The sequence below is a fragment of the Mercenaria mercenaria genome, chromosome 5 (genome assembly GCF_021730395.1).
Source record: "Mercenaria mercenaria strain notata chromosome 5, MADL_Memer_1, whole genome shotgun sequence".
NCBI lineage: Eukaryota > Metazoa > Mollusca > Bivalvia > Venerida > Veneridae > Mercenaria > Mercenaria mercenaria.
This window is the reverse complement of record NC_069365.1, coordinates 87,604,353-87,631,015: the sequence shown is the minus strand read 5'-3', so window position 1 is coordinate 87,631,015 and position 26,663 is coordinate 87,604,353. Positions and strand designations below refer to the sequence as shown.

General features: G+C 33.4%; 2 protein-coding genes across 8 annotated transcripts in view; one reads left to right on the top strand and one right to left on the bottom strand.

The window, feature by feature from the left end:
- LOC123558619 (neurobeachin-like) overlaps nt 1-26,663 on the bottom strand; it is a 268,481-nt gene that overhangs the window by 81,387 nt on the left and 160,431 nt on the right. The window lies entirely within an intron of this gene.
- On the top strand, nt 9,382-12,152 carry LOC123557858 (protein mab-21-like 2). Its single transcript, XM_045349597.2, has one exon. The coding sequence runs from the start codon at nt 9,714-9,716 to the stop codon at nt 10,818-10,820; it is 1,107 nt and encodes a 368-aa protein (XP_045205532.1). The 5' UTR covers nt 9,382-9,713; the 3' UTR covers nt 10,821-12,152.

The following is a 26,663-nucleotide window of genomic DNA, read 5'->3' as shown; positions in this document are numbered from 1 at the left end:
CTTGCAGCCTTTGGTCACCTCCATTCAGACCTAAATATTATACTCAGTTTTGAACGCTTCCAATTTCTTCTCAAATTATCTAAAACTCATTGTGAACTGACAATTTCCGAATGACAGAAAATGTTATTCAATAAAATGTTAATTACGCATATAATTAGTTAAAACAGGTGTCAATTGATTTTCAAAAAAAATGTTCGCACAATAAAAAGGTAAGTTAATGAATGCAATAAAATTCAAATGTCACCTTCAAAGCAAATACCGGGCCGTCAGCATTTATTTACTTTTGATTCCAGACATGCATTGACCTCAGTCTGACTTTTATGCCGAAACCCGTTAATTATAGAGATAGATGCATGTCGTCCATTAAAATCAATAACAAAAGTTGCAGGTAATCAATTCACATCGATTATAGTAACGAAAAAAACACCTACATGTTTTACTTCTTTGTTTTAAAACTTCAAAGTTACTTTATATTCAGTATTACATGGTATAACAAATTGATTGAGCTTGTTTCACTCCATCGCAAGTCCGCCTTCGCGTGAAACAAGTGCAGAAAGTGTGGTTCTGATGCGCAACTTGCAACTTATCCAGTGTTGTTTTCAACTTACCGTTGAGCCAGTCTGTTAGTCTTGTATAAGAGATTATTTACCAGTACTAACAGGCAAAAACGATATATGTAGTTATATGACCAAGAAGTAGGATTATTTGTGATGTAAATATACTTAGAATATTTAGTCGTATACGTTCTTAACCCTTACCCTGCTATATTTCTATAATGGACTGGTCCATCTTTCAATTTGGACAGTACCACTTATTATTCAAAGGGGTTTTCACTGAAAATTTACTGACTGAATAGCGAACAGTGCATACCATGATCAGACTGCACGGATGTGCAGGCTGATCTTGGTCTGCACTGGTCGCAAAGGCAGAATCATCTGCCGCCAGCAGGCTAAGGGTTAAAGCGCTTGTGAAACCGTCTCCTACAGTTCAAAACTGTACATTTACATGTAAACCTTGCAAGTCATTCAGTTACTTAGCTTGAACGGACACTTTGGTGTAGGAATTTATAGCAGGTGCAGCATTTTTTCGATGAAGGTAGACCTTCAATGAGGGTAGTCTCGTAAGAGTGAAAGACTTGAAATGCTGGTAAAATATAGATTTTATCATGAAATGTTAGTTGTTAATACCTTCTGTTGATTGTGGTGATTGTTTAAAGGAGTGCCATCGCAGCACAAGCCAATGTTTCTAATTACTTCATTACTAACTGCGACCAAGAAATTTGTATCTTTCTGTACATGTGCGCATGAACTTCTTGTTCATGTAACTGGTGTATGTCAAATTTTGCTTCGTATTAATATAACATACAGATAAATATCATAAAGAACGATGTGAATTTCATGTCAAAAGTTACTTTTTATATCAATCAGCCTTGCAAAAACGAGATAATGTTCTTTTTTTCAAATTACAAGATAACGAAAACTCTTCGTTTTGTACGTTACTTGTCAAACGTCTGGGGCAAACACGATTGCCTTGGGCAATCGCCGCAAACAGATGTTGCGATAATGTAAAATTTGCGCACTCTTGTACAAAATGAACCATCAGATCAAATTTGTTAAATTTTCCACTCGTTTGGTTTCCATGAGATGTAGAGTTGATCAATTTGTTGTCACTGTCGTCTGCTTCTCGTCTCCTTAAGATCTCGTGACTTTTCCACGTGCTGTCCTTTTTTAGCCATCTTTAAAAAAAAATAGTAATATATGATACAGTTAAGAAACAGTCCTTTAAATTAATTGGTACTCCGCGTTGAAAGATTACCACTGTAGAACAACGAAGATATCTAAATCATCTGCGTAAGTTGTATTTTTCATATGGAGAATCTGACCAGTAGACAATGGGCTGGGCTTGAATGGCATTTTTAATTAAAACAAAGTAATAAAATTTTATGATAATCGAATGAAAAAGCCATGGCCTATAAAAGGAGAACGAAAGAAACTAAGTTTCATACAAATACCAGAACTCTTGGTGACGTTTGTAAACTTCGGCACATCTACAAAACCAGCTTATGTTGTTATTGACTTGGAGGTTGAAGATCTTCTTAAAGTTGAGGACATAATTATTCTCTAAATTAACAACGAAAACACCACGGAAATTAGAGACATTTATAGGAAAGGCTGTAAAGACAACATAATGTGGAATCATTAAGACGGAGAAAGGGCAACAAGGCGTATGCTAAGAGGTTCCGGCGTACGTCAGAAATGGAATTTGTGGTTGCCATCTTCGTTATGTTGTTGACAATCTAAAATCAAGTGAGGCGTAAAGTTTCTGGTCGCATTGTCTCTTTAATTATGGACTCGCGTCTGTTAATAAATACATTACGTGGAAATATTATTCCTTTTAGGATAATGTTTTAGATCTATGGAAATAATTTACTTGCATGGCCAAATTTTAGCTCCATCAAATGTTTCAGTATATAAATTTAAATTGAACCGAACTGAAATTAACTGCATTGAACATTTTCCGGCTGTTTAAATACTGCAAAAAAACAACAACAGTATATTAAGCTAATTCTAGGGAAATGTATTTTGATAATTATTCAGATAAATGGCTCCATATAAATGCAAACTATTTTATGCAATTTCGATTTACGAGTCTTCATTTCTTCGTTGAACGTCTGCGTTTGATCTTGTAACTCGCATTAATACTATATTTTCATAATTAAATATTACTATTGCATTTTCATCATTATATATAATAACAGTATAAAATGAAGTTTTTACATGATCTGTGGCGCAATTTAGGAATAGGAAAAGCGTTAATATTATTCTATTTGTTTTAAAAGAAAAAAGTTTAAAAACAAGGACAATCTTGCTGCATCCTTTCCTCTAAATTGCATAATAAATATCTTTTTTATTCTATTTTCTTTGCAAATTTTTATTCTCCCCAATCATCGGGAAACAAAATGCCATGAAAATTAATATATCATGTCAACCATGCCATAAGATAGAAATATAATAACCTGATTTAACAGTTTAGCGGTTATGAATAAACGCCGGTCAGAATGAATCTAATTTCTCAAACTTATCTATGTATACTCGTGTCATCTAAATTGTGATTTATGAGAAATTAAATGCTGAAAAATGTCGGCCATTTAGCACCTTCATTTCGTTACAACTGATAAAGAACTAAACATTTTTTCAACAGATGTTTAAAAATTCCGTACCACTATTTCAGTGGCACGGGTTTTAGCAAGTCATTTTTGTTCTTCGTGCCATTTTTAGAATACTATTAAATAAAACCAGGAGCAATGTAAGAGCTTATGAAAACAAACAATGGCAAGCGAAAAAAAATCATAGGACACCTTTAAAATGTTTGAATATGGCTGTTTTGTTTTTTATTTGTAACTGGATTTAATAATTGAAAATGTAGAGAAATATCTCAAACATACAGCCGAGACATTTTAGTAGTCAATTAATTCCAAAATGCGTTTTTGAGTTACTTTAAAAGTGAAATTTATCTTACAATGACTGCTTTGAATTCTATCAGTAATTCAATACAATCTCAGTATCTCTATTAAATACCAGCAATGAAATAGCGTTTATTGCATTGAAATAAAAAATACTACAAATTCCCACATACCCGACTAGGTGAATATACGGGAGAATATGATCAGACCTTCAAAGACATGTCGAACAATGAATAACAAGTTTAAGAATTGTCCATAGGTCTAAGAGATAACTAACTTTCAATTAATATTACGTGCATTCTCCTTCAAACCAATTTCTCGCTTTAGATGAAGACCACAAAGGTGGGTATCCATTTCACATCTCACATTCAACACTTTATTCGCAATAATGAAAATCATAATTCACATTTATTAAACTTTTCTTTCACTTCACGAATCCTTTAAGATTTTTTTTTTGTCTCAATATTGATTAATTAAAAAATGTTAACCCCTTAAGTAAATTCCCTGTCGTTAAGGTGTCAATGTATCAAGTAATTAAGAAAATAGGCAGTGTTCGATTTCAAGAACGTTTAAGGGGAAGCGGTATTCGATTCTGTAACTAGAGGCGGCCAAACTCGAGTAAGTTACGTTCTAAATTGTTCCAGCAGTTAATTTATAGCCAAATAATAACCTTATACGAAGGGAAATTCTAAACTTGCAACAATAAATTTGTGTCATATTTAACTGGCAGGGGTGCCATTTAGTAATATGACATTACATTTAATAAGAAATCTCCGAAGAACGTTAAACTGTGCATTTAATTTACGAGACGTGGTGAGTATTTCATAACGTTTTTGTAAAGTTTATTAAACTCGTCGGCAGCTATATGTCGCCACAGAGGTCTTGTCTTTCTTCAAAAGCCATCAAAGCTCAGCTTACCTTGATCGTATTCATTTGCTACAGTCTTTTGTTGATTCTTTAATCGGAGACAGAGGCGAGAACATACTACTGATATAAGTCCATTAAGGAGACACGAGATAAGAAACTTATGTTTTACGACATTTAAAGGTTTCAATATAACATATACTTAGGCGATAATTCAGTAAGACCACCCTTCTATAAAGTCCATCAATTGCCAAAGAATTGTCTGAAATCTAAATGGCGAAATAGTCTGTGTATTGACAAAGGGTTCACTTATAAATCTAATAATCTGACAAAATTTAATATCACATTGTATAATTATGTTTTGTTTTCTATCTATACCCCTTCTTTCTTACTTTGGTATTTATCATATAAATGAAAATATTTTTTTTTTACCTTTTAGTTCCGTATTTAAAAAAATCATGCGTCTTTCGTCTTTATACTGCATGAATTACGAAACTAATACCTTTTAAATTCGAAGTAGCTAGCCAAAAATAACGTAAGAATGATTTTTTTCTTCTAAAATAGCTTCTTAAATCGATATAACAAGGTCCGAATCTTAGTTTAACTTGATTTGATCTTATCGTCCAAGAGGCCCAAGTGCGTCCTTTTTTAGTCCCCCAAGTTATCCAGCGTCAGCCGTCTCGCCGCCCGCCTAATCTTCCAAGTCTTGACACCCATGTAATGAACTACTGACCATTCACGAAAGCTAACTGACCAGAAGAAATCAGTGGTCAATTTTCAACGTATTTGCGCACATAATCCGCAGTAAAACCAACAAATGGCCGAATTAAATATCTAAAACGGGTTTACTTTATTTCTGCAGTGGCTTATATCAATATAGTTGCAGTCATTTTGCTCAGTATTTTGTGAATATAATGATATTTATAAACAAAAACTCTTTAATTACCAGTACGATGTTTTTATGTACTTTCTGTATTTGCGTTTGGGACCGTTAAAACTTAATCATCTGAACTAAGTTCTTTTTCACAGGACTTGACACGTTACAGTGTGAGGACCTTTTCCCAAATTATTTGCATTTGGTAAGGATTCATTCATGTTTACACAGTATGGCACTTGACAAAAAGCCTAGATGACGCAGGTTAGTTAGAGCACTGCCACATACATACTGCAGCACAAGTCCATAGTCTTGAAATTTTATCCAAACACGATTACGTTCTATTTCTGTAACAATTAAACTGAATCATACTGAACCCATCCCGCGCCAACAGTATCCCCACTAGACGTAAAAAGAAAAAAATCTTTCCAGCAGCATCGATTTTCTTCTCAGTGATGAAATTTTCACAAGTTCTGTAGCTAAATTTTCCTCTTGAAGTGTTAAGTCATTTTCAGAGAAGTTCCTTAAAGTTGTGATACCCATCGATTTTTGCCCATGTTAATCTAAAACAGACACGCGTTTCGGCCATTTTTCATGGTAATTAACTAATAATCTAATGAAGATTGTCTTAGTTTATTTACACTAGCAATGACTTGAATGAGCCGCCTTTGTAAATATTACCGCAATACACCAGTCTCTTCCAGCTGTTTCGGGCAATCTGGGCTCGATGACCACGCCCCGAACGTCTGTCTTGAAAATGCTATTCAATGAATTTTGGGCTAGCACTTTTTCTATTTACAGTATAGAATAACCAACCAGCGTCTGCAAAATATATATACTTTAAAATTTCTTTCTTAGTATGTTTTCATTTTTTGCATTTTTCCCCACAATTTCTTTTGTAAAACCATTGAATGCAGGGAGAAACTGTAAGCATTTGCGATATATATATATATTTCCATGAAAACTTCTTCGCTATCTTTACACTAGATATTCAGATCCAAGATGTACTTTATATTTTGACAGAAGCGACTCAGAAGTTCCTTAAAGTTGTGATACCCATCGCTGGACTCCGCGACCATTTTAATAAAGAATTTAGTCTTATTAGGTAACAACATATATAAGTTTTTAGCTTGTCTAAAAACTGTAATGGAGTCAGTCTGTTCACTCTTTTCTGCTTTTCCTAAATATAACTGACCCATGCGTAGGGAAATTATTTCACATTTGTGACTGTTTTCCCATGTGTAACCACCTTTACATTCAATTGGGGGGGGGGGGGGGGGGGGGGGGGGTGGAGGTCCTACATCCATGCTCCCTCTCACTTTGAGAATGTGTTGACATTCAGTGCTTTTTAAATCTACAAATAACTCACAATGCATCATCATAATAATAATCACCATCATCATCATTATAATCATCATGATCAAAACAACCGCTGATTTTTATGTCAATATCATCATTATTATTATTTAATTGATCATTATTATAAAATTATTATTATTATTATTATAAATTATTATTATTATTATTATCATAAAAGATAAATCATTGCCAGAGAAATATTTTTTGATATAAGTCTGTCAAAAACGTTTCAAATATTGTTTCCCATTAAACTTTTTGCTTAACAGAAATTAATAGTGTAAAGTGTTACTAATTTTCTTACATGTTTTTATTTCAGATTGAACTTAATGCAATAACTGCATAAAAATCCTAAAACAGGCGAATGTTGTTAGGATATTAAGCAGGTAAAAGCAAAATTATTTGCCGGTCGAATATTCAAATGTTTACATTAAATTCACGTAACTTCATTCTACATCGCCGCAAGCCTCAAATTAAAGAGTTTTTTTTTATTTTAACCGTGATTAATCGGCAACAAAAAATGTGTTTCATATTCATTAAATATCGATTAACAATTTTCTGGATAAAAGTAACAAATAATTGGTGCAAAACGATCAGCAAACTCCGTGGCTCTGTTATAATTCTGTACTTCAACATTATAATTCTTGTAGACAGAATGGCTATGTGCATATTGCTGTGATACATGTATGTATATACATAGGTGAGACATAAATAAATGAATAAATATAAATATCACTGCAAAGTAGATTATGAAATGGCAATTAAATACCGTTTAATTATATATTACGAAAATGCATTTCCGGTTTTAATAAATTATATACTTGTGCATTTGGATTTCTTCTCTCCGAGCATTCGGGACCTCTGAAAATCCCCCCCCCCCCCCCCCCCCCTTATTATTAATATGCAGAGATTTTCAAAATATAAAAGTGTAAAATTATGATGAGAAATACGCCTTTGCATGTGTATAGTATGTTCCGTTTATAATAAAAATTGTGAGAAAATATCAGTTATTAGGCTTCAGCAAATTATTTCTTGCAAAATCAGTTGATGAAACAATCAGTCATCTGGACGTTTAACACAGGACCTGCTAAAAGCGCTAGTGTATCATTTTGTGTTAACTTTTCATAAATATAAGGAGAGCTTCCCAAAAACCCGAGACTTGCCTGGACCTTATGACTGTTCGCTTCTATCCGGCTGTCCTGTTTTTCATTGGCCGGAGCAATTCTAAAACGTTTATTCAACTCTCAAGTGTTCATCCTTTCCCAAATAATTATGTCAGCAACCTAAACAGGTCTCCCTTTTCTTCATTATCAACATATCGGAGCCACACCACTGGGACAACCGGAGTTTCAAACTGGGCAAAAACAAGATAACGTCACTCTCTCAGCGTGTGCACTCAACAAAAATATCAAATCTCCGGTAGATTTGTTTTCAATGTGAAACTGAATTTTATCCTGTCGTTTTGGTAGAAATGGGGTAAGGGTTTAATGTGTGAAAGTTTAAAATCTGAGACAAAATATATATGTTAAAATGCATTTTTTACTGTTCTTGTAGATGTCATCTCAGTGGATCTGCTAACACCAACTGTTTAATGTAACTAAATAAATAAAAGCACTACATGTTATTGCAGTAAACAAGCCCGTAAGCAAACATATATTTTACATGATTTTTCCTTTCTTTCTTTCTTTCATTTTATTCACAAATCCAAGCACACGTCATTATCCCGTGTTATAAATGTTAAGTTAAAAATAATACTCAAAAATCGTTTACAAGTCTAAAAAAAATATACGACGACGTTAAAATTCAGAGAATTACGATTTCATCATTTTATTATTTGTCGGTATTTATATTAAAAATGAGTAAGATGTTATACATGAACAGCACAGAACAGAACAGTGCATATACTAGTACTTTAATCAACTTGTACAGGGTACATTATCAATGTGTTAAAATTAAACAGTTGGTGTAGATCACATCTACAGAAAAACTAAAATTTTAGTAGGAATCAAGTGGAATATTTACAGCTTACAAGCGACTTAGTTTTAAATTTCATGTATAACTTAATGCTGAAAATTACATGACCACATTCTTATAATAACATCGAGACTTTTCTAAGTAAAGCATTGCAGTTACTTGTTTAATTATCAACAATAAACAACACAAGATCTTCCCATTTCTATCTTTAAAGAAAAAGAAAATGAAAAGTTAAAATTCGTTATATTCAGTGCTCAGTTTGATTTTTGAACTGGAGACCAACAAATAAAGTGATTCACATTTTAAAAAAAATCTAACAATTTTAAAAACCAACATTTTAATTTCATATCCCTCAAAAATAAAGCCACTCCATATTCTGTTTTAATGAAATAAATTTTATTACATAATTAAAGCTACAAAGTTGAAATTATCATAAATTTTCTGTATCTATTATTTTAAAAATATCAACTATAACACCGCGCTCTGTGCGAATCGCTTTATAAACGAAACAGTAAACAAGAAAAGATTGTATTCCAATACAAACAAAGCATCTAACATCACATTTTCATGAAATTTCCACAATAAAAGAAATTACTTTCCAATAAATAAAAACACTACAATATACCAGCATATTTTTATTATTTAGCAAAACAATCACTTCAAAACTGGAGGCGGAGCTCAGACGACAAGAGGCGGAGCAACAGCTCTGCAGTAAATTAATTCTAGGCCAATCGATGAAAGACGACTGCCCCGGGCTAATTAGCATTTGATAATGCTGTCTTCTCATTGGCTGATGGTAATAGATTGTGATTTACTGCGTTTTCAAGCTTTTATAGAAAACAACAATCGGGTCCTTGGAACAGTATCATTTCACGCTGTGTTGTATGATTTTGCATAAAAAATTGGAAGTACTTTCGGACACACTTGGCTGAAGGTTTACTTACATTCTAATTGTGACTGTCTACACGATTTTTAATTAATCTGGGCTTTAAACGTTCGTGTAAACTGAAGCGGAAACGAAACATTACTTGTGGTGACGTGAACGACCAGAAAAATCACAAATTGTTTGTGTTTATGGTGTAAAAATATCACTTATTTTATGAACGGACATAAATATTGTTTACTGTGACTTAATACTCCTATGTGGACTTGTAACGCTGCAATCGGAATACTCTGGTGAAGATGCTACTGGACGGAAGTTCACCAGATATGCTAGCACAACAATCCAAGGTGTTGTTCGAACTGAACAAGTATTGCAATGAAAGAGTGGCAACTAGACAAAGTGGAGTTGTTAAAACCATCCGTGAGGTATGCAAGGTTGTTCAAGACGTTCTCAAAGAAGTAGAGGTACAGGAACCTCGGTTTATTAGTAGTTTAAATGAAGTAAATGGACGATATGAAGGGTTAGACGTAATATCGCCATCAGAGTTTGAAGTTGTGTTATACCTAAACCAAATGGGAGTGTTCAATTTTGTTGACGATGGTACAATACCCGGGTGTGCAGTTTTAAAGCTAAGTGATGGAAGAAAGCGTTCAATGTCATTATGGGTGGAGTTCATAACGGCGTCGGGGTATCTGTCTGCCCGAAAGATCAGGTCACGGTTTCAAACTTTGGTTGCGCAAGCTGTTGACAAATGTAGCTACCGGGATATAGTCAAAATGGTGGCGGACACGACTGAAGTAAAACTGCGGATTAAAGAACGTTACGTTGTTCAAATCACGCCGGCATTCCGTTGCGGGGGTATCTGGTCACGTAGCGCTGCACACTGGCCTGTGCCACACGTGCCATGGCCGAATCCAAACCTTGTTGCAGAAGTCAAAACAGAGGGATTTGACCTCCTTTCAAAAGAAAGCATTTACATGAAGGATAAACAGAGTGCAGCTGAAGGAGACGCTTGGTCAATGTCATTCAAATATGCCGAGGACCGACTTCTGTACGGTGGGTGCCGTCGAAAATGTTTGAGCATTCTTAAAGCGTTTAGGGACCGACATTTCGACGTACCTGGTCAACCAATTGTGGCGTATCACCTAAAAACTTTGTTACTTTATGAATGTGAAAAACATCCACGAGAAATTGAATGGGACGATACCTGTTTAGGGGACAGAATCAATGGGATCTTGTTGCAACTTATCTCATGTCTACAGAACCGACGTTGTCCGCATTATTTCCTGCCAAATGTGGACCTGTTTAAGGGAAAGTCTACAACTGCCATGGACAATGCTGCCAAACAATGTTGGAGGGTGCTTAGAGAACTTCTCACAAATCCAAAAAGCTTAGAAAAATTATGAACACATGATGGTCACAAAATAGTGAACTGAACGCTGTTCTATCGTGACAAGACGATGTCTTCAAAAAGTGCTATAAGAGGAAGTTTCTTATATATAGTGTCAGTTACGGAAGTATTTATTTCCTTAAACATTTTATGATTCCGTGAAGGAGTTAAATAACTTCACTGTAAGTGTTCTATATTATCAATTTTCACAACTGGCCAAAAATGCTGGCATTTTGTAAGCAATGTATTTCAAGTGGAATATGTACGTTTCACCCATCTGTTTAATCTTTTACTGAAATAATAACTTTACCAAAGATTATTAAATATTATTTTGTTAAATAAACGAGAACATGTGTTGCGTATTTACATAGAAGACTAGTCCGGTACTCGTACATTTTTCAAGCATCTGATCTTAAGAAATTCAAGTTCCAAATGGTGAATCATTATCCAAGTTTGCATTAACTTTTAACTTTCTCATCGAAATGACCGATATGCCTAGAAATGTCCTGAAATAATTTGATGCAAAACACTGAAAATTTAAATGCAAAGTTTTGGAATGCGTTACAAAACAAACACAAAAGTTTTAAAGCTGTTTAACGCTTTAAACCCGTCAAGCACTTGACATTTATAACGGAAAAGGGGAATGTCTTTCAAAGTTTTAAACATTTGGTATACATCAAGTTTTGGGTTAATGAAACGCGTATATAAATAATTGTACAATAATGTCGCTTTAAGCCAAAATGGCATAAATGTTAATAGTTGGAACTAACTGTTCAGTGACTACTATTTTTTTTCAATGAATATTTATTACTCATATAAAGCTCGAAAAGCCATGTAATGATGTGTTTTAAAATTATGAATTGTTTTACAGCCTGTAAATAAAATTTCATTTTCAAAACAGCTTATAAAATTTCAAAAGGAGGGACAGCGACATACAATAGCATTTGCCCTATCAAAAAAAAAACAAATAAAATAAAAAAAAAGTGGTGCTACGTTATTTAATAAGGTGGGACAGTGTACCGTACAACCAACATGCTTAAAAATTTCTGACAGGAGCTTTTGAATATTATGTATAAGGCTATATATTCATATTTCTCTTCTTTTTTTTTTTAAGAGGAAACTTTTCAAACTTGACACTTTAAAGTACACCAATTTCAAAAATCCTGAAATTTGATGATAAATGAATTTGTTATCGAGTCAGCATTATTGTGTTTTTTGATTCCAATTGTTATATCTATGGTCTACTTAATGATCAAACTTTCAGTATTTTGATTGTATGTTTTCATTTCGAGAAAAAATTAAATATTGTATATTTATTATGAATGAATAAAAATTTGTTCACGTTGAATTTACATGATTTTGTGTATGTCAAAAAACCCCAGAGATGCCCCTTCATTCACAGTCAAGTCTGAAAAAAGTGACAAATATGCTTCGTCAACAGGTTTAACTGCTTCCTATCTTTAAAAGAGTACTGCATTTCACTTGGTCTTCTTTTACCTGAACCAGCGAGAAGAAACAAAATTGCAGAAATTCATAACAATGACCCAGACTTGCGATACGGATACGTTTTCATTGAAGAATTTACTTTTGAAGTTATATAATTTTTACCGCCTAAATCAGTATATAAATAATCCTTTAGGTCCATCAAAACTCTGGGTCAATTTTCTAGAAATGCCAGACCAAGAAAATTATTTCTATTCAGGTAAGACTTCCTAAAAGACAGCCTGTTAGAAGGGTGCTGTTTTGTTTACTTCTGAAGTCTTTCTGTACAAATTTGTATAATTCAAAAAGGCTCTCCAGGAATGGAGGCTGGAATACTTTAAAGTTTACATGTACCTGACGATGTGATCTCCAACATTTTGTACGATTACCGACCTGCACTATTAAACATATAGTTACATCTTAAGGATTTACATTATATCCATTTACTAAATAGTTTGCAGGCCAACAGTTCCGACTATTGAGCGGCAAGTAATTCAATATTACAAGACATCATTGATTAATTTTCAATGTTTTATTTCTAAATATTTGACATACTAGCCCAGTGATCATGCATTGAATATAGACCGGACATACAGACGAACTATGGACCGGTGATTTATAGGAGCCATGTATTAAACATTAAATCTGTAACTTCGTTTGCTTTCCGCTACAAAGAATGTAATAAAATTGTCTTTGCAGGAGCAGAGTATATTAGCTTTTAAGTAGTTAAAAGAATTTACTGTTTTCAAAAAACATTTATAAAATTGAAAATTAAAAACCATGAACACAATATCAGTCGAACAGCCATACAGTTAAGAATCACAGTAACTTGCTAATAATATACTTAATCATATAATCTTAATACTCAACAATACCATTTAATCAGTTTATATAATAATAATAATAATAATAATAATAATACAATCATTAATACATTCCAAGACAGTTGTACATACGTTACTTTAAATATTAAATAATATCAATACCATTAATTGATTGACATTTTATCGTTAAGTTTATCTGTCAACGCAAAGCAAAAGGTCTAAGTGGGCTTTCAAATTTTAATTTAATCTGTTATCCATGGATCTTTTTGTATGAAAAATACATCATTTTTCAACAGGAACAAATCTATATGTTATTTTTTTCACATCATACAGCGCTGTGTGTGGCGAATTAATTGTAAAACGGGGCATATTTAGTATGCGAGTACAATTTCGCGGCCCGTTGACGCTATGATAAATGGATAAAATACATTACACAGGCCAACTTCTACATCTCAGAAGTCATAAACTCAAATAAAGTTTTTGATAATCATCGTACATAATTTCATACGTATCTGCTAAACGCAGATAGGCATCATACCGCTATACTGCTAACTAGTTTTGAAGATTTCAAGGCCCTTAACTGTCAATCATCCCAGGCATTTTCACATGTTACAAGATTTTAAAAATGTAAGAGAAACCCTTGGTAGAAATGTAAAGAGCAATGTAATAAATCGTGCATTTAGGCATGAGAAAATAACAGCGAATGGGGCCACTAAAAACTCTACAAAGCCACATTTGACACATTTGCGCAAAAAAAACCTACTAAATAATTTCTAAAAAAAAATACGGATTATTGTCAAGTAAAGGCCTCAAATAGTGCAAACATTTTAAATTCATCAATTTAGTATATTCAACTATTAACATTCAATTCATATTTTGATTAATTCATGAGATATAAACCATTTTAACTTGGAACTCCGTGGAAGCAAGTCCTCAGTATTCTAAAACCACATGTTTGTAAATTCATGTCTATGGAAGTTAACAGACACGTAGTTCTGAATACCGTACCGCAAGCTGACCACGGGTTTTGTTAAAATTGAGAAACTTATTAAAAATCTAAATAATATCTTCAAAATACAGGTAAATAGGGAAATTGTAGCCGTCAAAAGCCTAAAGTCGGCACTAGCCCTAAAAAATGCCAGGCCTGAATAAGACGTTTTACTTGTCGCATTTCTGTCAGCACTCGGGAATTTTTAGAAGATTCTAATTACCAACTTCTATGACAATGTTAAGAATATATTATGTACCGGAATAGCAGACAGCATAGGAAGTATATTTTGAACGGGAAGAACAGACAATGAACGGGATTGTAAAATGCATAAATAAACAATTAACAGAAATATTAATTTACTCTGCAATTTGTCAACCCTATTCAAACATGGAATATAATCACTGTGCAACATGAGAAATATTAATGCAGATAATTCAGGAAAACATACATTAGAATAAATGTATAAACAAAAATATAAAAAAATAAAAGGTTATTTGTTCACAACAAATTCTACTATGTAAAAAGTTCGTTCGAATCTAATTACTTTTTCTATCCGTCACCAAAGTCATTAAAGATTTACTTCTAGGATTAAATACGCTAACTAATCAGAAATCGCCAATTAGAATTCGATTCATTTTCTCCAGTCACTTAATTTATAGCGCTGCACAAAAGCAAAGTGCAGGCACATAAGTCATGATCAATCTTATAAGACAGACAAAAATATATACGTTACTTTGTCTTTGTAAGAAAAATAATTAAAATAAACATTCAGCATGTTTTGAAACAATTTACATTACCATTTTCTCCAAACAGTGATCGATCGATTAAAAAAAATTCAAAGGATTTTTTTCAAATACGGTTTTGTCAAAATGCATCATTTTGAAATTTTACTTGGTTAGTCATTTGTGTTGTGTTGGCATATAAAATCACAAATGCACGGGTGAAGGGAAGGCAATATTGGTGAAGCTAAAAGCGGTCTTATCACAAGATCACAATTCTAATTTTTTTTTTAAGTGCTTACCTAATTTTCTATCTAAATTTTCTAGCCTGACCTCTGTCATATTTTATAGATATTGCCCTTAACACCGTAACAAATTAAGCGCAAATAACGCCACAGATGCGAGAAAATATATTCTAATCATGAAAATAAAATGCTTAAATCCAGTGTAGAGTTCAAGAAAATATTTCATGATCCCGCCACAGTAAATCATACTGGAAGTCAATTAAGCATTTTTCTTCAATCAATTTAAATAGTATTTTTCTTCAATCATAGTTAGACAAAAGGTGTTGTCAGATTGCACATGACAGCATAACCTTAGGTCACCTTACATGCTAAAACCTTCTCAATTAACCTATCTTTTTTGACAGTGCTGTGGCGCTCTATTGAAATTAAGAACAGCTAATGGTGCGACGGTCCTTTTTGAAGTCGGAAATGCGATACAATTTTAAATATACCCATCTTTTACATGACTTCACAAGAATAAGTTCCCAGTCGGCTTGCATTATGTCAACTAACATACGATAGGATTGAATATATTCTGACAATAAAGGCTTCACAAGAAATAAAAATTACCAGTTGCACTCAAAACTGTGCAATTTTGACTTTTCGCTTTTGACCAGTCATTCATGTCATACACATAAGACTTTGTAAGTTTTGAAAAAAGAAGTATTACGTACAAAAATGTGCTTACATTATTTTCTACTCATGTATTCAACAACTTCAAATGAAAGCCTGTTTTATCGTTAGCTTACATTAAATGGTGCATATTTTCCTCTACTCCGCGATATAGGGAATGGCACAAACTTCTTTCTAATTTTTTTTTCTATTATTTCTTTATTTTTGTAAAAAAAATATACAATTCCTCAACAGTCTGCGGCTAATGTCTTGCTTCAATGACTTATCTTCTTTGCCTATGTGAATACCGTTCATTTTTCTTTTTTTATTTGATAGTACGCATTAAGTAAGTTCACTTTAATGGTAAAAAGTATAAACATTTACATTTACTCAATGATATGCCAAAATTCTGAATTTCTCAAAAAGCACGACTGATGGCGGACGTTGACGTGTACCGCAAGAGTGTATATCAAAATCCCCTTGATCAAAATCCCCTCCACTGAAAAATGACTGGGTGTTACAAAATCCCCTTCACACATTTGCATGGGGTATCATAATCCCATGTGATTAACATTATAGATATATAGATATCAGTGCTCCAAATTATATTATGTTTGCTAAAGGCATTGTATTTACGTGCTTTATGCAATAGACTTTTAAATTGTATATAGTTGTATTTGAACTTGATGAAATAAGTAAAAAATTACTAAAAATCACAGAGGGGATTATGATACCCCCTGCAGAAGTATGAAGGGGATTTTGTAACATCCTGTCATTTTTCAGTGTAGGGGATTTTGATCAAGGGGATTTTGATTGTCTCCCGTACCGAGACAAACACACCGAAGTTTCCTCCGTCAATGAAAACAACAGTCCGGCTAATTATGATACGGCAAAGTTTATGAGACTAAAGCACCTGACCTTTTTTAGTTGATTATATATATATACAATAAGCTTCAAATAAATAAATAAATAAATAAATAAGCATGTGCAGGCTGGGTCACTAGTCAGTTCCTCTATAAATGTGTCACAATAAACTCGTCTTCTTTATGGCTGATTTTTTTTTTAAAGAGTGGGCAACTGATATACAGAGTTCCTACCCCTTGGTTGTCTTATATGGGACAGATCTTCAGTCTTATTAGTTATCAACATTATAATTCACACATAAAATAATTCACTAAACATTTTAATATCACGACGAGTTCATATCGTTTTCTTTGACCAAAAGCGTAGCTCTTTGTTTTAATTCTATGTTTTAGACGACATATCTCAGAGATTTAATAGCCACATATGTTATTCTCGTTAAATAAATTTATTATTATGCAATGGAAATAAAATGACAAGAACTTTCTTCAGTGTAACACAATTGTCCTGCTTGAATATATAATTAAACAACTAATCTTTTGACTAGTACCTAGCAGGACAGTGTACTAAGTCCAAATTCTTAATTGCATTTATATTTAAGTCTGTTTCACTACTTCTATTCGTGAATTTGAAAAAAATAAATAAATACCTATGGCATGTAAAGAATTTGGTGACTTAAGAGAATTTTTGTGTATTAATTTTTGTAAGAAATTTATTCAGTTTAATTCTTACGCAAGAAAATTTTATCAAAGCAAAGCAGACATTCCAGTCGCAATTTTACGGCCAATCTAAAATCATAAACCAAGAAATAGAAATAGACAAACTTTCAAAGCAGACCTCTGCCTTCCTAACAAGATCCAGACTTATCGATGATGGCAAAATTACTGTACATTACGCATGTCGGAACATCAAAGGGCCGCCAGGACTCAGTGCACGCGGGAGTATGCGCGTGCCTCCCGTCTAATTTGTAATCAGAGATGCTTTGCTTACAATGCATGATAACCATCAGTATCGTATTGTCTTGTCTGTAACGGTAAACATACGATGCTTGGTACATATGAATAATACATATCATGATATGCAATATCGACCGTTATCTCTTGCTTTTTGCTCATTTAGGAAGATCTATGCACGGCAGACACTATGAAAATTGCATTAATTCTACACCAGACGAAAAGTAATACAATGAGAGACCTTTATACAACGAGAAAAACAAACTACTTGATGGAAACTATTTAAATGCATAAAATTTATAAGCATATGAAAGGCTGCCTCCTTTGGGTATCAAAAACAAATATATTATGAAAATCGACTGGTATACTGCTATCCTACAACAGAAGCAATTGAATTATAACTTTTGGTATGAAGCCATTTAAACATCTATGATCATTAATAATAAACAGTTACTGTATGATAAACAGGTGAATATCTATGTTTATGAACCTGACCAATGTTGATATTCGCCTAGGACTATTATAGTATAAAAAAATTCATGTATCATCATAATGGGAAGCTTTTTACCAGTACACTGAAAATAGAGTGCGTGTGACCAGTTTATGACCAATGAGATAGTCATGAAATATATTTTTCTATTATATAAAATCGTTCACAAAAGGATAACTTTCGCTTTAAGGTTAATTAAAATTGGGAGAACTACTGTATTTGCAACATTTAAGTTTTTTTTTTGTACTGAATATAGGTGTAAACCCCCCATGTAAAACGAATCAACTTAGTTTTAATCGCGATGTACGTAGTCTCAAGCCACCATTCCAGCCAGCAGTAATAGGGAAAAAAATTGAATATACAAAAAAACTTACTGGAATCAAAATCTCTTTCTACAGACATGAAAATCAATCCCCCATAAACCCCCCCCCCCCCACACACACACCCCCAAATACCTATACGGTCTTGTCACAGAAGAATGGCAACCATAAGAAATTTTTAAAATACTTAGAATATAAAACATAAAAAGAACTTAATATCCGCGGCACATATAAGTAATACTAGTATATGTGCCCTGGACGAGGGATGAGGTCAATATAAAAATCTGTTAATATTAGAGATAAACTAAAAGTGAATAGAAAAAAAATGTCTTACCAACACATGTTAACAAAGAAAAATGTATTTACTTTTTACATAGGACTAATAATAAAAAAGTTAGAAAAAATACCTAAAATATTGAAAATCTAAAAATAGACTAATTCTTGGAATTTAAGGGGAAGTAACTCAGTACAAAAGTTAAAAAAAAAAGTTACTTCCCTTTGGCTCTAAGCCAATCAGAATGATATATAGTGAAAATGCATCAAAATTAACCTTAAATTCTAAGTAAAAGGGGGCATAATTCATGAAAAATTGGTGTCACAGTTATGCACCTTGTGTCACATGATGCGGGTGATAAGGTGGAACATCTATTTAAAGTCTGAATCAAATCCATTTAGTAATAACTGAGATATAGTGAAAATGCATCAAAATTAACCTTAAATTCTAAGTAAAAGGGGGCATAACTTATGAAAAATTGGTGTCAGAGTTTTGCACCTTGTGTCACATGATGTGGGTGATAAGGTGGAACATCTATTTTAAGTTTGAATCAAATCCATTTAGTAATTACACTGAGATAATACATTTCGCGACGCGACGGGACGCGACAAAACCGACTCCTATATAGCCCCCAAACATGTCTGGTGGGGTTATAAAAACATCTAAATAAAATTTCTAGCAAGTTACAAACTAACTAAATGAATCCAAGACTGCTTTCGAAATTCTGAGAAAAATGAATATATTAATGAGTTAAGACCTCTGATTTGCATCACCAAGGACAAAACCTCGGTCTATACTTCAAATTAGAAAATACTATTCAAATAGTTATTTCATTAAATAGTTAACTTGTGTATGTAAGAACTACATTAATAACTAAATGCTATGAAGTAACAGTCTACTGTTCAAAAACGTTCAGTGTTTTAACGGTTGTAAACATTTATACTGTGTGTTAGCTATACATGTATACAGAATGTAATTCAAATAAACCTGTCAATTTTATGTTCGACATAAACTTTATCTCTTTTTTCAAATACGAAACTGTGGTCTACACTGGTACCTTTAACCTTGTCATTTCAACTACCTTTTTATCATTAAAACTAGAATAATGCAATACATAAGCAGAAACAATACAGAAATTAAATCAGAATTTATATTAGTTTAAAGGAGTTTCGCATATCCTGCGCATCTTTGGCAAAAATTATCATATAAATGACACAGATCCTATCGCAAAAGTGGCCTTCATATCGTTTCTTGCAAACATGTTTTCATTGCAAAGCAATGTCTGACATACGACCTACCTACAAGTCATTGTGTTTCTAGATCATAATGCATAAAATCTGTGCGTAAAAAAATCTTATGAGGTCAATGCATGTCTATATATATATGCTATTGTCATAACTGCGCCCAGCATAATAAGGAAAGAAGACTTTTTTGAGGGGTTATCAACTTATTCATGAGTCCATCTATGGAAACAATGGCTTTTCTTTTTGTAGGGTTAAGAGTCACGCCGTCACAATGTTTTATAGTTGAAAGCATATTCCTTACATGGAAATTCTACAAGTAAGGTTTCGAACGGGGCAGCTGATTCAAAGTCAACGATCTTAGAATACACATGGCATGATTTTAGGCCAACTGAAAATCAAACATACAGCATACTATACTAGTATACAGATTTTCAGTATGTATTTGAAATCAACCGAAAACTGACAGAAGTTAAACTTATCTGAAATATAAACCGGAAATAGATACTCATTGCCGAGCTACCTCATAACGATTCTTAGAAGTCAATAAATTAACCATATCCATATAACCTTATGTCAATTTTATGTTCATAAACTGAATTTAAATGTTCGCTGTTTGGTTTATCTCTGCTATGCATAGCTGCACCTAATTCAACAGTTCGTCTTCATATGATACCGAATAACTATAAAATACACACAAAACCGCAGTACTTTAATAGAAAACTGCAATAAAATAACCCTGAATTATAAATGTCATAATTGCCAATGTAATAAAATAAATTATTTTGCATAAATCAATGTCAGTCCGAAAGACAACATTGTTAAAGTAAAACCATCTGACAGTGGCTGGTTTGTGGTAAAAAAAAACATTGAGGATAATATTGGATACCGTAAAACGAGATTTTCGTTATAAATAATTAATTTTTGATGTATTTGTATAAATTTTTATATTGGATTGAGACCTGCAGGCACAGTATAAAACGTATTAATTCGTAAGCATTCAAAGACGGACGATGCGGGACCATCCGCAATGTGCTCAAAATAGAAACTGTAACATGTAATATTATATGTTGACAAATACGAAACTGTTTAATAAAACAGTGTAATTAAATCACAGTGCAGTGCTACAAAAATTAGCTGTATGTGCATCCAGAGGACATTGGTTCCCACATTCCTGTTATAGTATGCATATCTTTTAAAGTTAAGGGCCATAACTCTAGAGTGGCTTAAAACACCAAGTGCACAACTTCATGTGTTTGAATAACAATCCTGTGAGGTTTGATGACTTTAGGTGATTTGAACAACACAAATTCGGACGTACGGACCCCCCCCCCCCCCCCCCCCCCCCCACCCCCCATCACCTCCAAAAACAAAAACACAGCAAATGGGGTAGGGGTAATGTTCTTTTCGCATAGAATTGTAAACGTTGTTTCGTCGTAAGGTTGCCAAGGACTTTTGCGATAATTACGGGTACGCAAAATTATTCAACATACTCCAATACACAATGGTGGTATTAACCTACATTGTTAGGTATGAAGGTATTAAATGCCTCCGCTACTATTTTCTATATAAAATTAACAACTTATAACATATTTTTATCAAGATTTCTAGCCTTTCACTTCCTGCGAGACTACCCTTGTCTTGAAGGTCTGTCTTTAGGCAATCAAAATATACCCAAAAAATATGGGGTTGACCATAATGCAGTGAAACCATGGTCACGTGACTGAGACACGTGATGAAAACGCTAATATTGCGTAGGTAGACATCAGGAAATACCTACTTTCACTTTCATTTTACAAGGCAGCTTCCAATCAACTTTTGAAGCATATAACGTAGCTTAAAGTCATCTGCGGACATTCCTTTTTATAATCAAGCATCAATAAAGCTTATATCTGCCATGAAAATGGCCTTTACTAGGCGGGAAAATTGCACTATATATTGATATGGACTACATTCGAGCGGACCACGGAGGCATGTCCGGCGAATTGCCCCCTTCATGCCTATAAGCAATGCATCCTTCTTGAACCGTATTTTGCATATATTGAAAAGGGTCGAAAGTTACATGTTAAAGAACGGAATTCGGTCAGCTTACATGGAAGTTATTTATTTGGGTTTTACGGCGCACCAACACAGTATAGGTTATATGGCGACACTTACCACAAAGGTAAACAATAAATACAAAGACGTACAACTGCTTGAAAATCTTCTAAATATTAAATGTGATTCTACCGATAAAAATACTTGCAAAAGCAAGCACACATGTATATTATACCTTAGTAACTTAGAAGCACAGAACACTATCGAGCGAAATGTCAGAAGACTAGGTTTGGTCATGAGAAGTAATGTAATGTGCAATAGCCTACAGACAACTAGAACCGGTTTGAGAGGAACTATATTTACTAGATACATTGAAAGGATTTCATGATCTCAAAGAACAAGGAAATTAACATAATTGAAAATTAAACCAACAAAACGGGTGTTTGTACTCCAATAGTTCTTCTCACGATTATGTGTGTTGTTAAAATATAAACAATCACCATGATACCGGAATTTACAGCGCCAATCAAAATGATTCAAAGATCACGGAGTGTCGACAAAAGCAATTCTATATTAGTGTCACTTGCAAGCACATCATGTTATAGATATATCATCGCTTGACTCTTTGTTATGGCAACTGTATAGACCTTTTTCTTACATATTACTCTGTATGTTAATAAAGGTAAAATAATATATTTTTGCAAATAAACAAACGCTGAAATTACTGTAACGTATTATGACACAATGCATAATTACTATTACGTTGTCAGGTAACATATGGACAATGTAAAAGTGCAGTATATAATTTATGTAGTGTCTACTTGAACCAGTCTTAAGCCGGTGTTTGTGTGTGTGTGTGGCGGGGGGGGGGGGGGGGGGGGGTTATTGCACATTTCATTACCCCTCGCGAACATACTCGATTAAACTGAGGCACAAAATCATTTAGGTCGCGGTCTACACGTCCAACGGATCTAATTATAAATATGCCGTTCCATGATAAACCCTGTATAAGTTATCTTCATTTTATTAAGTGATCGAACGCGTTTTCAGACGTGACGTCAAAACGTTGTGAAAGCAGTATGACGTTTTCGTGAACAGAATGTAAATGTCACGTCCCTTATCATGCAACTACTATGCAAAGTGCCTGATATCACTTGTATGATATTTTTTATATCAGGTCATTCAAAATTAATCTCCTCCCATATTGACGAACTAGTTTTTACATCAGTTTCCTTCCAGACTGAATTTTATTACAGTCCAGTTTTAGTTTTGCATGGCGTTTTTCTAAACAGATTATTTAATCTCAACTTGTAATTTAACTATGCCAGTCTCCACTTTCATCACAAAGACAGTAGTACTTTATGACGTCATTGTATAACGTTCATCATGACAACTCATTCATGATCGAGTTCTTGGGAAAGATTATATATATTCATAATGGTATCATGACATCACGTACATGTCGGCGTTCTTCTGCCAAATAAGAGCTGCATTTCAAGTACTTGCCAGTTTCATTTGAAAATCAAAGTTAATTTAAATGAACATATTAGGTCACTTACAAAACTTATCAATTGGGATTTTAAAACCAAATAAGGTTTTATGCTCATTACCACAAAGGTAAATAATACAAACGACAAAACTGTTGAAGATTTCATTGAAATATCATATCGAAAATATTGCAAAAGCGCTTTATTTACTTAAAATATTCGAGGATTTAAAACTAGGGAGTCATGAATAATGTGATGTAAATGTACATACAATAACCTTTAGGGAACTATTACAGTATCATTCAAAGGTTTCATGATCTCAAAAACAAGAAATTACATATTGACAAATTAAAACCACAAACGGGTCTTTGTACTCCTAATAGTTATATCTACAATATGTGTTTGTTTAAATATAAACAATCAACATGTGAATTTAGGATTTAAAATCATTTCAAAGTTCACGGGTGTCGACAAGTCTGGCATGCAAGCAAATGATAGATTATCAGCTGACTTTGAGGATGTTAGTTTCCTCTCAAATGTTGTTAAAAGGTAAAATGATAATTTTGAATAATTCAAAGCTGAAATTATTAAACGTAGTTATGAGCATCATAATTTTAGTTTTACTATGAAATGTCAAAAGTCAATAAAATTGTCCTAAGTTGAAATTCTAAACCGGCTGTTTGTTTTGTTCAGTGTGTTGGGCGGTTATGCAATTTCAATCCCGTCAAACATATGATTAAATAGAAATTATTTTTCTGCTTCAGAAGTCAATTATAATACCAAATAAACCGGTAGGAATATATCTTTTTTAGTAGTGATAAGCGTTTTCAGATGATAAAATTCTGAAACAGTATCTGCCAAGCAATTGCCTTATATGAAACATATAGCAAATCCTATATCACTGAATATATTTAAATCAGGTCTTCTTACATTCCCCCATGACGAAGGCATAGTTTTACATCAGTTTCCTTCCATACAATTATTCAGGCCAAAGTTTGACATGGCATTTTCTAAAACATAAATTATAAATCTACTGACTTTAACTAGGACCGTTCCACTTTCTTCTACTTCATCAATTCAGCGGTGAGTATAATGTATGACCATATAACGTTCACTGACATATATATGGACGTCTTAAAGTTTATCACGTAACTTGAAACACTAGTTCAACTCGCCTATTTATGCCTTTACATATTAGGCGATCTGTTTATTACTAATAAAAAATGTTTTTTTAAATTACTAATATACGAAAATTAAATTTAGTTGATTTGCAAAATCTTTTAACCCTGTGGTAATTGGAAAGAATGAAATTAGCGGAGTTACCTGACAAATTTTAAAGTGTAAAATGAAGTATTTGCGTTGTTAGAATGAAATATACATAGGTTCCATATATTTTAGTTAATAAAACTTCGGTCATCTGTCGTTGAATTCAATGTGAATCATGTTTCGCACTGTATTAAGCATGATTACGCATCCAAATATGACTTTTATTATTTTAAGTCAATTTACAATAAAAAATATAGGTAGACATGAGTTTCATATTTTAAATAACAAACAACTGTCTTTTATTAAGGCTCGGCAGATATGGGCGGAAGGGGTTCGGTTCCCTCACCCATTCCAGCCCATATCAACCTGATAACATTGATATCAAAAGACAGCAGCCTGTTATTCTTTATTTATGCGGCAAATAATGTATATCTCTAAATGGACATGATACATTTAAATCGTATGAGACTGAAAATATTTTGCTGAAAGTAACGGAACCGTGTATTTTATGTGTCAACATGGACCTTAGCTACATACTTCGACCTTTTCATGATCCCGTATGCACTATTCTGGGATTTCAGTTGTCATAGCAAGAAAAATAATTTGTGAAATGTGCAGAATTTGTTTTGTCTTTCATAACTAAAATACAATTACACTAGTTTTTTGGTTTCCAGATGAACACATGAAAAGCATTGATTTTCGAGAGTACATGTATTTTCAACTATTTCGCAATAATTATATCATTATATCATCATAATGTCACTATTACGTTTTCTCATAGAATGACCATAATATATTTGATATTTTCATCTAAAATCTACAATGCACAAGTGTGTAGCAAAAATGGACTTATCAATAAAATAAAAACTATTAGGGTAAAATATTAGGGTAAAAACCAAACCATACTTCTGGTACTAAAGAGTCAACTCTTCTAGTCTGCGGTAATACAAATGCATGGTTCAGACCTCGAGACAGTCAGAATGGATTCCATGAATTCTATTCGAGACAGAACGGGTTCCACGAATCCTATTCAAGACAATGGGTTTTACAAATGCTATTCGAGAAAATGGGTTTCACGAATCTCATCACGAATCTCATCAAGAATCGTGTACAATACAGTGTATTCACACAATTTGTACGATAATTTGGAGTTTGTGTACATTGTTGCACAAAAGTATGTTGTGAAGAGATTCTCAAGGCACAAGCCACAGACGTACCATACATAGTGTGACTACAGTCTGGAAAGTCAATCCAAGTTTGTTCTAAAGAAGGACTTACGCTTGTTCGACGAGTTTTTAATTATTCATGGTACATGTAATACACTCAAGAAAGAGGCATTACATATTAACACAGGTATGTCCAAACAATGAACAAGGCCTCATTTAATCGAGCTGTTAAATTCGAATGTGACTTACAGTAAAAATCGAATGACCTCAGTGTGCCCTGTAGTAAGTACTGTTTTGTTTTTATTTTTGTTTGTTTGGATTTTTAGTCTCAACGACAAAATTAAAAGTCATAATGCGACTTTCCAGCTTTCGATGGTGGAGGAATACCCCTGATGCCAATCCAGGCTTTGTTTCAGACATCGGCCATCACCGACCTCCCGTAAGCCAAAAAATATTTACAAAGAAAGATATCTCATATTTTTAATGCAGACCAAACCACATTCTGACCTCGGCTTACTTTTTGTACTAATAAAGTAAAAGGTGTGGGCAATCGAAGTGTACGTGAAGCGTTGTAAGAGGGCATGGTTTCGTTAATTGAGTATTTCTACACTGCTGAACAAAAGTTTATTACATATTAAAATGTTTCAGTACATTTTTCTACGTAAACAAAGATAATTAATTTTCAACTGCGACCACCTTGGGGATGTTTAACACCGTTCTGTCCATCGGACTGAATTTAGAGTAAGCGTGAAGTCTGCGTGCCACAAATCAATTCCTTCCCCAGTAGCCTACAATTTCTACTGAAGAGGGCCACTATTTCATCTCAATATTTGCATGTGCCCCTGGATGGAT